Raw genomic sequence first — 14,018 nt, forward strand, 5'->3', positions numbered from 1 at the left:
CTCCCTTTGAAATTTTAAAAAATTTGAAGACTTTAGGGACACCCCATAATCTTTACAATTATTTCTTTGCTATGAGCTCAGGTTAAACATTAAGATAGTAAAATAGTAATGATATTTTTGCCATTTTCATACCAACTGAGACAGGACCAAACATGTTACTACGATGAATAATCTCACAAAGGCTTAAGGTTCCAGACATTCTTAAATATTCAATGTAGAATGTGTAACTAGATCAGTATTGATTTTTCCTAGACAAAGAAAGAGTGAAATTGCTGAGTAAGCATTACTGTTACCTTCTTTTAATAACATTCATAAATGCTTATACAATTATTTAAATTGAAAGAGCTAATGGCCTACCATATGGATAGCAGGGTTTGATTTTCAAATTGGTTACATACACAAGATTTACAATTCAACTAAACATTGAAAAGCCTTTTTCTGTTAAATAGAAATAATACCTTATTAACAAAAAATAGCCTAAGTATCATAATTTGGTTGAAATTTGATAAGATGTATAATTACCCATACAATAGAAAGTATTTCCTTGTTAAATATAAATAATACTTCAACAAAAAGAGTATAATTATCCAAATTTGTTTAAAATTTGATAAGATGTACAATGTACCTAGACATTAGAAATCATTTCCTTGTAGAACCAATATCGTAACGAAAAATATATATCACTATTATAACCATTATAATTTGACTGAAATTTGATAAGATGTACAATCGACCTGGACATTTAATAGCATTTTTGTTATAGCAATGTGAAATTGAGAAGATAAGCTTGTTTAATTTTTAGTCCGTCTGGGTGGTAGAAATTCATACTGCACTGTGAACAAGATAAACAAAATGTTTGCGTAGGCCTAATTACAGAAACAAAACAAACACAAGATGAGGTAATTGGTCATTTCAGAGAATTCTAGATAATGTCAGTCAATATAGAATGTTTGCTAATAAATACTAATTGAATTACTATAAAGAAATGGCAGCTAATTGAGGGTATTACTGAATTTATAATGTTATTTACCATAAAACTGAGCCTAGAACAACAGGTATCAATATTTAGTGTCTTGTGCACATGACTAGATATTGGTCAATATGGGAAATTTATGAAAAACAACTCAATTTTGGGAACAAAAAAAGAACCTATTTATTACCTCAAATATAATCTTTCACAGGAGATTGCCAAAAAGAATGTTTGAGCTCTTTAGCAATACGAGTTTGACCGTCTGTGTTTGTATTCAATATAATATAAAGTAATCTTACAGAATTGAAAATAGAATGACAAAGAAGTAATAATTAATGACGCTCCTTCATTGGTGACTTATGGTTTATAACAAATAAATTTGGTTTTTCTGCAATAAAAGATTGTCGAAAAAAAAACTTCTAAATTTCTCTAGCAAAATGTATCTGCCTCTATATTTAATATAATAGAAAGTAATCTTTCAGAATTTAAAATTGAATAATGATTCAAGAAATTTATGTAATTAATTCTTTATTAGTGAATTAGGACTTATGACTGATAAATTTGGTTTCTAACGACCTTTTCATGAATTTTGTTGTTTGACCTTGCTACAAGTTAATTCCATAGCAACATCATTAAATGTGTTGTTAGGTTGAAAGGGTCAAGACAAGTTTATTTTTTCCAACCAGTAAAAAAAAAAAAATCATGCTAAGGATTAGAAAAAATGGAGAATTACAAAATTACTGATATCAATGGTAAATAGCATATGAATTTTGCGAATTAGCCAACTAACATCAATTATTGGACACGTTTAGTGGCCATAACGATCGTTTCAAAATTTTGTTGTTATTGTTATTGTTATTTGTCTCCGTCTCCATTTTTAAAAAATCGCTTTTCTCTTCGAATACTGGACCAATTGCTTTGATATTTTCAGTGGTTAAAGATAAAATTTTTCTCCAGAAGGCTATTACTTTTTTTTTTCACTATGACATCATCAAAATTATTGCCACTGGGTGGCGCTACGTGTCATATATTTGAGCATAGCTCTCTTGTTAGTGATTATTGTCAGAGTGTTGTTGCACTTATCTCAAGTACATGTATATCAAGTTGCAAGCAAATTATCGTTACTCTAAACTGAGCCCGTTCATGTAAATGCCATCAACTAATTACTTGTTTCGAGTTTCAATTGGCAGCCCTTGGTTGACATTGCTAAGAAATTGATTAGGATTGGCACCATACCAAAGCATGTTTTTCATCAGAACTTGGTGATAGCCAGTCTACTTTCAAAGCTTCGAAGTCATTACCATGGGCAGAGATAACAGATGATCAATAGCAATACTGAGAAGTTTCTTTATGGAGTTCAACAAATTTATTTTTTAAAATTATTGCTATATTATGAAAGCGTTAGCCTTGACAGTGTTTGCATCGAAGCCGAGTTTGAAACTCGAAAAAACTCTTCAACTAAGTGTACAGCTTGTATACGCATAACTAAAATGAAATGACATTAGGCTAACTTAATTCTCTCAGCTACAACCAGAACCATGCCAAAGTTCTCACTATAAGAGCATACAATTTATAGGGCTTTTATGTGAATTCACCGTTTAGGCTCGTTTTTAGGGGATCGGATCATAAGCGGGGATAACACAACATATCTCTGGTTCAAATACCCTGCAAAATGACCAATTCAAATCTGAATATTGGCTATTCCAAGTGACACTACAGGACAATTCCAGAAATTTTGCATGTTGTTGGATGCAATATATTTTCACATTTTCAGCTACATGTTTTGTTTCATTGTCCAATCAGTTGCTTTATTGAATATGTAAAAAATTGCACAAAGATTACACCCAAGACTTACTTAGTAGATAAAAAAAAATATAGTAAGATATAGCGTGACACTACAGGACGGCAAATCCACCATGCACTAACAGTACGTTGTGTTGTGCTGTAAATTTTTGCGATGGTACAGTAGGAGCCCATAATATTTTCTCGTGCAGTAGCTGAAGGACCCCTCTATGTGTTGCTCAAGTTACTTAATGTAACACTGTAAATCCATGCCAATAATGTGCATATTGTATGTAACACTAAAGGGACGTGACACTACAGGACATTTTTCCACTTCGGAATAGCGGCCTCTATCATCTCCTAAAATTCTGGTAATAAATCGGTAAATGGGTGAAGAAATGTCATACAGCACTGCAAACATTTAAACTTTATTAACTTAAATCCAGTGCCTCAATTCCATATGAAATAACTGTACCACACAATCAAACACTTTGTGTCAGGAATCATCACAAAATATGTCAATTATACCAAAATTTCCACATTTCAGACCATTTTTTATACACCATCAAAAACCTGGGTGAAATTTTAAATTGTTCGATGAAATGAATGCAGTTCGATAAAATTCCAATGTCTTTTGATGTCAAAAATAAAAAAAATTACTTTCATTACACTTTTTAAAAAATTGATGGAATTCAACTTTTGCTTGGAATGGCCCATATGCGCTCCAGATATCTAGAAAATATTTATACCATATCATTGGATTAATTCTCTTTGACAATTTACCACATTGCTCAATTCAAATGTCATTACCACATTAACACATGCATGTGACAATGTGACCAAACTGATAATCAGCCTGGAAATCTGATTAGAACATTCTCTCATGTAACTGGGCTAATCCTTATAATAACTTATTGATTAACTGGATTTTTATACGTAATATGGCTGAAACAGTTCATTTGTTTGTTTTACAACACTTATGCCATGGCTCATTGGTTATAGCTCTCCTAAAGCTTGGGCGACGAGTTCAAAACTCGTTGGTGCCTTTCATGTTGGCGTAGGTGAAAAAGGTAACTTTATTTACTGTTTACTTTTGCTCTGAACAAGGCCCTGTACAAGCTTCCACTGATATCTAACAGTAAGCAAAAAACTACAATTTTGAAACTACAAGAATCTTTGAGTTGCCGCATTGCCAAGTCTTGGGTTATAAGAGGGGTTTGATTTGAAGCTGAGCAAAGTTAATTAAGTCTCGTTATCGCTAGGCAACTGCGCCCCAAAATTATAAATGTGGGAGTTTAAAAATATCATACAATGTGGTACAATATAGGGTGGACCTTAAAATCCACATTGAGAACAAAAATTTGTAAATAATTCACCCTAAAATAAAATTTTTTAATAATTTTCCATATTTCCAAAACTGAACAATTTGAATATACAATGGCTACCATATGTTAATTAAACATGGTATAGTCTAATAAATATTCAGTTTTCAAAAACAAAAGTTTAGAATACATTTGGAATAGTGAATAATTCAGTTTTTGGCCATCCCTGTCAGGTATAATGTCAATATCTAATAAATATAAGCAAGATCTAGCAAGCCTACAGTTGACAATTTGAGTCATATGACAATAATCATTGATACATCATAACAGTGATTAATAGGTTACACTATGACATCACACAGTCTAAACGTGACAAGCTAATTTTCAATCTATTGAGAGAAGCGTATTGATTTTGACAGCAAATCTGTTGAATTAGCTTTTCAACATGGTCCGCCGGTAAAATGAAAAAATTAAATAATACAAGGACATGATTTGAACATAACTGATTTCATATAAAATCAGGTTAAAATTTTACCTTCCAAAGCTGACATGGGCAATACTTATTCAAATAGTGGGAATTCCCACAATGCTGGATTTAGATGTTATTGTAAATGTATTATTATTCCACAACCAAGGTAAAACCAAATTTTGATGTTTCAGCTAAAAAATATCTAAAGGAATTTATTGAGATTGTGATTAAATTAAGTTTTAGCACGAGGCTTATTGTTTTCCACTTTTGCTTCTGTAACACTGTAAATATTTCACACTTACATGGCTTAACTTAACTTACGTGGTTCAAAAACCTTATTGCTCTACAGGCTTACACACCAAATATATTTAAATTAATACAGCACCATTTCGATGTAATGTAATTTACATAGTACATTAAAGCCGTTGAATATATCAATTTAATTTATGTTTATCAATTTACAGACATTACCTTATATTTCAGAATAACTGATTGGGAATTTCCATTATGACAAGTTTTAGGAAATAATAAAATTTCACCAAAAACTTTCCTACAACGAGATCAATATTTGAATGCTTGTAAAGCTAAACAGGAAAAATATTAAATTCATCAGAATGCAGGGGTTTTAATACCATGGTAAAAACTGGGCATCTGTTAGGCTTCTTAAAAGCTTACTTTTATTGTTCTATGAAATTCTGCAATTTAGTTCTGCACACTAACACAAATTTATTTCTGTAACGTTTCGTCTGACCAAAATCAGACTTCCTCAGACAAGCAGTTCACAACAATGACAAGAAAAGAACATATTATTACTAACAGTAAATTTTGTATACGGCCTTAAGAGGTATCAGTCAAGTGTTGGACAGTGTTGCATCCAATATTCATTAATCAAAGTTTGTATTACATAGTTTTGAAATTCAGTCAAGTTACACAAAGTGTGATATATTATTTTCATCTTTTTAAGTAAATTATGTTTCTTTCAGTTTGTCTTGTACAGTATTTGTTCATTCATCGACGACATAAGCATTATTTTTAAGATTTTTTGCTTTTATCTTGAATGAGCGAAAACACAATATGACAACCCTAACATGTGGTGAATTACTTGTACAATAGCCAAGTATACAGGCTTGCAATGATAACACCAGAGCACCAGTTTATTGTTAAGGTTACGGACATACCTGGATCGTTTCAATAATTACGGTAGTTTCTGATGGTTCAGATTGAAATATAAAACTGTTGAAAGGTAAGAAGAATAAACACAGGCAAAACTGTAAAATTATATCAAATATATTGTAAATTTTGCAAATTAAAACCCAAACCTTGAAGAGCCATAAAAATAAATACATCCTATGGACAAAGAAAGAATCTAACAGGAAATGAGACAGCACTGTACTTTGCACCATAAATGAATGATGAAGATCATTTATTATTTATAAGTCTATATATTTCAATCTCAGTAAAGCAAGAGCACATACAAACAGCATAACAGTAATATCTTCATATTGATAAACAAAATTTAGTATAAACATTCAAAAAGCCTGATTTTATAAGTTTACTTTGTTAAGTGCAGCCACTAATCGTAATATTAAAAGTTTGCTTAAAAGTAATTTTTATCAAAATAAAACTGGAAATTTTGATAATTTTGAAAAAAATGATAAAGTTTCTATACGTTCAACTAGCGAAGAAATTTCCATGAAAAAGGAATATTCAACCAAGAACACATACAAAAAGCACAACAGAAAATGCTTGAATATTGATGGCTAAAAAAAATTTAGTAGACTATACCCCTAAAACTGGAAATATAGATTTTATCAAAAATCGTAGAACGTTCCTATATGCTTAACTAGCGATGAATTTTGCATGAATACTGTTATAATTTATCTTGCCTCAACAGTCTCAAATCGGTCGGTACTCATGTAGTATGTGTACCAGGTTAGGGTTAGGACATAATTTCAGATACAAATACTACGGGAGTCACTTGGCTAGTCCCCGAACTCGTAATAGAACTAAAACAAGAAAAATTTGAATCAGATTATGTCCTAACCATAACCTTGTACACATACTACGTTCTGGTGTCCGCCATCTTGGTGCAGATACTACGGGAGCGCCCTTAATTCTATACTAATGGTGCCATATTATATGTTGTGCTTTGGATAATTAAACTTTTTTTGACTGTTGCTATAATTGGTTAAACCGTGTTTTTGTTTGAGAGGGCCTGAATCTTTCCATTTCACAATTGACGACCAATTATTACTGAATTATTTGTGTTGACTAGGGCTGGGCCTTTTCGAATACCTTGTGATTTCAATATCAAATCGAATAATATCGAATCTCGAATACTTGGAAATATATAATTGTAAGCGACTTTTTTATAGTAATTGATCCTCTCAACAAATGAATTACTGAAGACATAAAATACATTACTCAGATAGATTACTGAGCATTCACACACAATAAGAAACATGTTTTATCAATAACTCACTACAGAAAATGGTCATATGTTAGTATTGCCTTGAAAAAATATGACTTCAAGGGAAAAAAATTGGAGAATTCACCACGACCATTGGCGGAAAAAAAACGGCGGCGGCGATTCAAAATTTAGCTCTGAACCGATTCGAATAATTTACTATTCGTCAGATGCACCATATTGTTGACTTTGTTTATGGCAATAAAATCTCTCTATCTGATAAGGTACTTACGGAAGGATCTTCTGAATGCAGCAGAGCGGAAAGTGATTGAACGCTTCCTGGTAGTGTTTCGCTGGTTGGTTCCACTTTTCCACATAATCGTGTCACCACAGACATTGCTGAATGAAGTGTGTCCTGGAATTAGAAAAAAAATTATGTTATTCGAACAAATACATAACATAATTATCATTTTTTATCTATTTTGATATCCCTCAAGCATTGGCGATGGAAATCTTGTTCAAGAATCACAAGCCGAGACTCACATAACAAAACAGATTTTTCCATGAGACATCCACACAATAAGTTCTGGGTGTAAACATTAAAAAAATGTAAATAAAAAAACCCGCCTGTGGGACACATCGAAATTCAAATAAAAATGTTCATAAAATTTCAATTATAATATAACACTCAGCCCCAGGTTACAATGAATTGGGTCAAAAATATTAAGATTGCAGTCCTTCAACAAAATTCGCCCCTTGTAGCTATCAATAGTTACTTATACAAAGTGAGGTTTATAGTGATTGTTGAAACGTTTATAAAAGTAACCTAACAATCGGTTAAAAGCACCCCTGCTCACAAATGAGTTTTTTTTCTAACCTGGGAAAGAACCCAGGAAACGAATGGTATCAATAAATCAATAAGGAGTAATGACAGGTTGCATGAGACCATCCCTGGGGAATATCCCTTTTCTCTTTTATTGGTAATAGCAAGCTTACTAACCTAGCAAACAGGTTTATTGAACAAGGTCATAATACAACTGAGTGGTAAAATCAATGCAGGAAATTCACTGATTCACCTTATAATTGTTTGATTCCACTGTATATGCTCGCATATAAGACAAGTTTAAAATTAAAAAACGTTCCTAAACCAAGGGGCTTATATACGCATAACTCTGATCACACTAAAAATTTGGCTAATACACGTTTTTCGTGCTAAAAATTTGTCTTGCTAAGACATAAAAATATAATTGGTAATGTCTACAGTTCCCAGAAATCAAAAATAAGTATTTTCTTTCCTTACAAAAATACAAAGTGAAAAAAGCAAACCTTATGTATAATTGTATCACATTGGCAAATGAAGATAAGAGTTGAAGTAAGACCTCCAGCATCGAATACTGCACCTGGTTCCCTCGTACAAATGAATTCAAGAACCTGTTTGAAAATAGACAATGAATATGATTCAGTAATTCCAAGTATAATACTGACGAAATGACAAGGCGTTCGTGTAGTCTTGTTACAATTTCAATTCTGTTATGAAGTCAGTTCTCAATAGATCTTGACTAAGTTTATTTTTTTTCAATCAGTGTTTATTTAGTGCACATGCAGGGGCCAACAAACAATATATGGTGTCAATATATTCCCTTTTAAAAGTGACTAAACTTTGAGACTCTGTGAACATCCTTTGTGAGTTGGGTACCAGTTACTTTTTTTAGTTATTGTTGCAACAAAGCCAACAAGTTTTTGACAAAGCCATTTTTTTGATACAACATTAATCGGCGCTCCAGAACTGTATGTACCAATGAGGAGGCAGTAGAGCAACGTATCCCAAAGGAAAATGCTCTGATACGTATACTACAGTAGCACCCATTATTAATCAACATGGTAAATCGTATTTCATATAAATTTCTTCATATTCCTGATACCCACCCACTCAGCTCAGAGTCATGGACTCCACAGTATTACCCAAACTTGCATTAGTCAGAAATTTCCCCTATCTGTACAGTTTGTACAATGTATGCCTATTAAGTATGTTTAATTATTAATAAGGGCAGAAATTCAATAACTTCAAAATCAGTGTTGACCGAAAGCCATAAATTAGGGTTTCTCAAATTGGGCCTTAGCCCTCCAAGAAGGCAACAGAGCGGTTCTCTTGGAGCAATGACTCTCACTACATAAGTTAGAGGATCCCTGCTATAGATAATGATCAAGCATAATTAAAGTATTAACCCCTACCTTAACACATTGTTCAGAGAGGTCTTTGCTTGTCCTATCCTGTGGGTTAACAAGAACAAGTCTGTTACAGATTGCTTTGACAGCTCCATCAACTGCAACAATTCTGCGAGTACATTCGGCAGAAACATCAAGATAATACGTCACAGCACGAGCTGTCACTTCCAGTACATTGTCCGGCGCTGTCTCGTCCAGGAATATTTTACAAAGAGCGGGAAGAAAGCTTCGTGGTGGACACCTAGAAGAATAAATAAACAGTGAATTTGTGTATTACAAAAACGAAAAATTGTTTTGAGGGTATGGACATTTTAACGCAATAGATAACAAAAATGTTTAACCTGAGTGATTCAGGAGTCTTGCTGCACACTAACACAAATATATTTCTGTAACGTTTCGTCTGACCAAGGTCAGACTTCTCCAGACATACATAGTTCAACTATAACAAGAAAAGCATATGAATCCGGCGGCGCAAGAGCATAGAAGCAGGATAAGTAGTTAGTCTCGCAGAAACCAATTAAGTGTTTTCATGCCTCTAGACAAGGCAGCATATATACATAAAAGCTACCTTCTATTCAGCATACCATAATACATGCTTTGGTTATAAATTTTTAATTTTCAACCGGCAATGTCTATCCAAATTCATTGATCGATTTGTATGTGTATATCAAATATATTGTTATGTAGGCATTATTGGAAGATTTCTTTTAGATAAATACAACCAAAGCCTATACATACCAAAGTACATACCAAACATATATTGATATCAATTTACAATCAATACAATAGCTTCAACCGAAGACAACTATTGTTTTAAGGATGATAAAACTTGATATCGTTAATTAAACTGTAGGAAAGCCAGTCAGACACAAGGAACACCTGTACTTATATTGGTCAACTTAAAACGAAGCATATTTGGGTTATTATGAACCGCAACATTAAAATGATCATCATTAGAAAACCAGTAAGCTGTGACTACTCCTCTGGGAAGCGCAAAAGGTTTAATTGGTTTAAAATAAACCTATAAATCATCCTAAGTAACGATTTTTATTAATCCCCAAATAAAACTTACAAAATTTATGATTATTTTAAATTTATTTTTGATCTTTAATTGATATATCCTAATTTAGTGACAAATACAAATATTGACCCACAATTTCTAAATTTCAACACTTATATAAGATTAAGCATCAATAGAAAAAACGAGAATATCGGTCGGAGACCGAAGACTTATCGATAAAAGTTGGGGATCCCCCATTCATTCACTCAGACTCTATAGTACTCACCAATTAATTAATAACTCGCAAGTTATATGACATAATTCATCCAAAATCAATAGGCTTTTGGTACGAGCTATGGTGAATGCACATGCAAAATTTGGGGCAGATTAAACCTCGCTTTCGTGAGATATCGCATGCATCTAACAGACAGACAGACAAACAGACAAATACCCATCAACATACGTACCAATCTTATTAAGATCGATAAGTAATGACATTAAATAATATTGATATTGTATAATATGTGCCATTTGTCCCACATCGATATTATTAAGTACAGAGTGACCCAAAAAAATTAAACCCCTACATTGTGGTTTGAATTAATGAGAAATTTCCAAGTGCAGTTTTAAGTATTCTGTGGCGTCTGAAGCTTCTTCAAAACCATGGCGGGATTTTCAAACCATGGCCATTATTTACCGATACTTACTTTTTAGCTGCCACAAACCAATGACGAGATGCCGTTACCATGGCAGCAAGTTGAGAACCAATGGCGGGTTAAATTTTGCTGCCATAAGCACGGCATGTCGACTATAATGGCAGGGCTTTCTTGACGATGACATAATTGGGTAAGTTAGAACATTTTTCTTATACAGTTTTGATGGATTTGGGGTTAGGTTTCAGGTTTAAGTAGATATAATTCCGCATGATAAACTAATATCTGGTACATGACTTTGTGAATAAACCGCCATATAGCAATAGCGCCATATCCCATGGCAAGGGCTGCCATCGGTTCGTTCGTGGCAGGATCTGCCATGAAGTGGTAAGAATTGCGACTCGGAATTTTATTTGGATTGAATTCTTCGGCCATCTCTATTTTTTTTAAATCAGCTGAAGGCGACAGAACTGAGAAATCATATCGCAGTGTGCAGCATGTCAATAAAAATTAGTAATGGATGAAACTAATGAACAAAAAACCCAATGCATAAACACATCACTTTTTAAATAAAAGAGCTATTTTTTTATTAGGAAATTCGGCATTAAAATCAAAAAATATTCATTCTAGTTCTCAGAATAGCCTAAGAATATATCTTTGACAACAAGGACAAGATTTTTTTTATGTCTATGTGTTTAGTGAATGACACACAGCAACTACAAAAATATTTGTCGTGCGCATCCATTATATACAGAATCAGAAATAGACTTATATGGCATCCTGTGACTCAACCGACGTAACATTAGTATGACATGCTGAGTTGGGTAATCACATTGGTGACGTTATTGCTATCTTGTGACATACAATATGACACCTTATGTTAAAACTTATGTACAATGCATGGGAAATTGAAAAAACTACCGGCATATAACGGGCTTCCAAGAAACAGAGAAAATAAGAAAATCATATATTTTTGATTTTCAAACTCCTGCATTTTTTTATTAAAATACTTTGGCAAATATCGTTTCAAACTATGATTAAAAACCGGCCCTAAGGGCAACTAAGATAAACCATAAACCACCAGCAGTTACGTGATACGAGCAATATGTTCAAATTTCACTCTGGACAACCATGTTTGAAAGTAAAAATAATCCAACTTACATTTCAAAGCATCTGTCCACATTATCAGACATAAGCAGAAGCATGCATAGTTGTTCTAATGCAATTAGTTGCATATCACGTTCCTCTCCTAATCCCATCTGAAGCCATTCCAGCAAAGTATCTGGATCAACATCTGCCATGGTCGAAGGGTTGACGATTTCAAATCAGAATTTATTTAAAAATTCTATCTATGTAATTCCCAATAACCAAGTTTACTTCTGCGTTTTTGATTGAGATAATCCAATAAATGCAAGAATCAATCCGATAGTTTACAATAACTTATTAGATAAGCCTATGACTTATATAGGCTTGTTACAGCACCAGTTTCCAATAATGTGATATCCTGCCTTGTATATGAAGTTTGATATGGTCCAATGTCCTTATGCACTGTGTGTGCACAATCTCTTGCGTCGAGTCACAAAGACATTTTCACTGATGGTAATGAGGACACTGAATGTGAACCTCGGTGTTGCTCTGTATTGATTTAACAGTTTGCAGACAATGATAGTAAAATAAACTGTGTATTAAAGTTGAAGAATAATAGTTATTACTGTTTGTATTGCAGTTTAAGTATTTGTAATAAGATCGAAATTAATGTTTTCTTGCTTCTAAGAAAAGACACTCAATAATCAAAAAAAATATCAATCCAATTCCAAACCACCCTACAGCAGCGAGGAGTCCAGCAATCTTCTCGCACATGATCATCTCCGAATGGGATTTGAACCTGCAAACCCATGAAGGGAAATCAGAGATGCAGTGGCGAGCGTATTCCTAACGCTTAGCACGATGCGCCACACTGGATAGGATTTACATATTTATCCCGGGGGAGAGGAAAGCCGATAAGACGGCTTATTCATATGGCGAACCACGGCCTCTCGTCCGGTTACCATTCCAAGTCGGGTATGGGATTAGTTTTACTGTATTATTTGTTTTCGGAAGCATGGACTTGGTGGTGGACCAGACTGGATTCCATGGCAGGTGCACGCCCGAGGGCGCTAGCGCTCCGCAAAAATGCACGCGAGCGAAATCAATTTTGCACGCCGAAAATTTGCAATTGCTCACCAATGTAAATCGGTTTAAATGGTTTTAAAATCAATAATCCAGTAATATAAAGATGCCAAAATATTATAACTCCACAATTGTCGACAAATACCAGCTTGCAAGATTTGGTCTGATCGAAATATTGCGAAGCAAAAAGACCATGGACCTTTCCCCAACCTTTGACCCGCGAAAAATTCCTCTCATTGTTACGTCCTTTTTTGCATCTTGCTGATTGGCCAATGTCACGAAGTAAACAAGGAAGTCGATGCTCGGGGAAAGGTCCATATCGTGTTGAATGATAGGAGATAGGAATCCCGTGAGAATAGTTATGGACGAAAAGATCGCCTCCGCACCAATGGCCAAGTACGGCTCTGATTCAGCGTATTTTTCATACAATAATTTTACACGAATGTACTGAACAGTACCGGTATCTAAAGTTGCTCAAACACTCCCAAAATTAGTGACAAAGTATGAAAATAATGTTTGGGGTCAAAGGTCAAACGTCCATTTTGCTCTAATTTGACGTATTTTTTATCCATTAATTCTACGTAAAAACACTACCAAAATTAATGACAAAGTATGTCCATTTTGCTCTGGTTCAACGTATTTTTTATCCAATAATTTTACGCGGATGTACTGAACAGTACCGGTATCCAAAGTCGCACAAACACTCTCAAAATTAGCGACAAACTGTAGAAATAATGTTTGGGGTCAAAGGTCAAACGTCCATTTTTTCTCTGTTTCAACGTATTTTTTATCCGATACCGGTAATTTTACGCGGATGTATTGAGAGGTATCTGATGTCAAAGTCAGTTGCACGCGAGTGCAGTTGTTTTGCACGTCGTGAGCTATAATTGCACGCCAGGAATTCTTATTTGCACGCGGGAATTTCTGATTGCACGCCCGATTTCTCGTTCAAAAAGGCCATGAAATCCAGACTGGGTGGTGGAGGAAGCCGTAACCGACCAGCGGTTACGTGAACCACCC

General features: G+C 33.9%; 1 protein-coding gene across 1 annotated transcript in view; it reads right to left on the reverse strand.

Moving 5' to 3' along the window:
* The window catches only part of LOC120331828 (E3 ubiquitin-protein ligase HECTD1-like), a 55,884-nt gene extending 43,381 nt beyond the window's left edge, over nt 1-12,503 (reverse strand). The window contains exons 1-4 of the mRNA XM_078113978.1: nt 11,991-12,503; nt 9,183-9,417; nt 8,277-8,381; nt 7,243-7,365 (exon numbers count right to left, since the gene is read on the reverse strand). Coding sequence (XP_077970104.1) covers nt 7,243-7,365; nt 8,277-8,381; nt 9,183-9,417; nt 11,991-12,130 — 603 coding nt within the window. The 5' untranslated portion in view covers nt 12,131-12,503. The remainder of the gene's footprint in view (nt 1-7,242; nt 7,366-8,276; nt 8,382-9,182; nt 9,418-11,990) is intronic.
* Nucleotides 12,504-14,018: the final 1,515 nt, after the last annotated feature.

This window comes from Styela clava, chromosome 6, assembly GCF_964204865.1.
Source record: "Styela clava chromosome 6, kaStyClav1.hap1.2, whole genome shotgun sequence".
Classification (NCBI taxonomy): Eukaryota; Metazoa; Chordata; class Ascidiacea; order Stolidobranchia; family Styelidae; genus Styela; species Styela clava.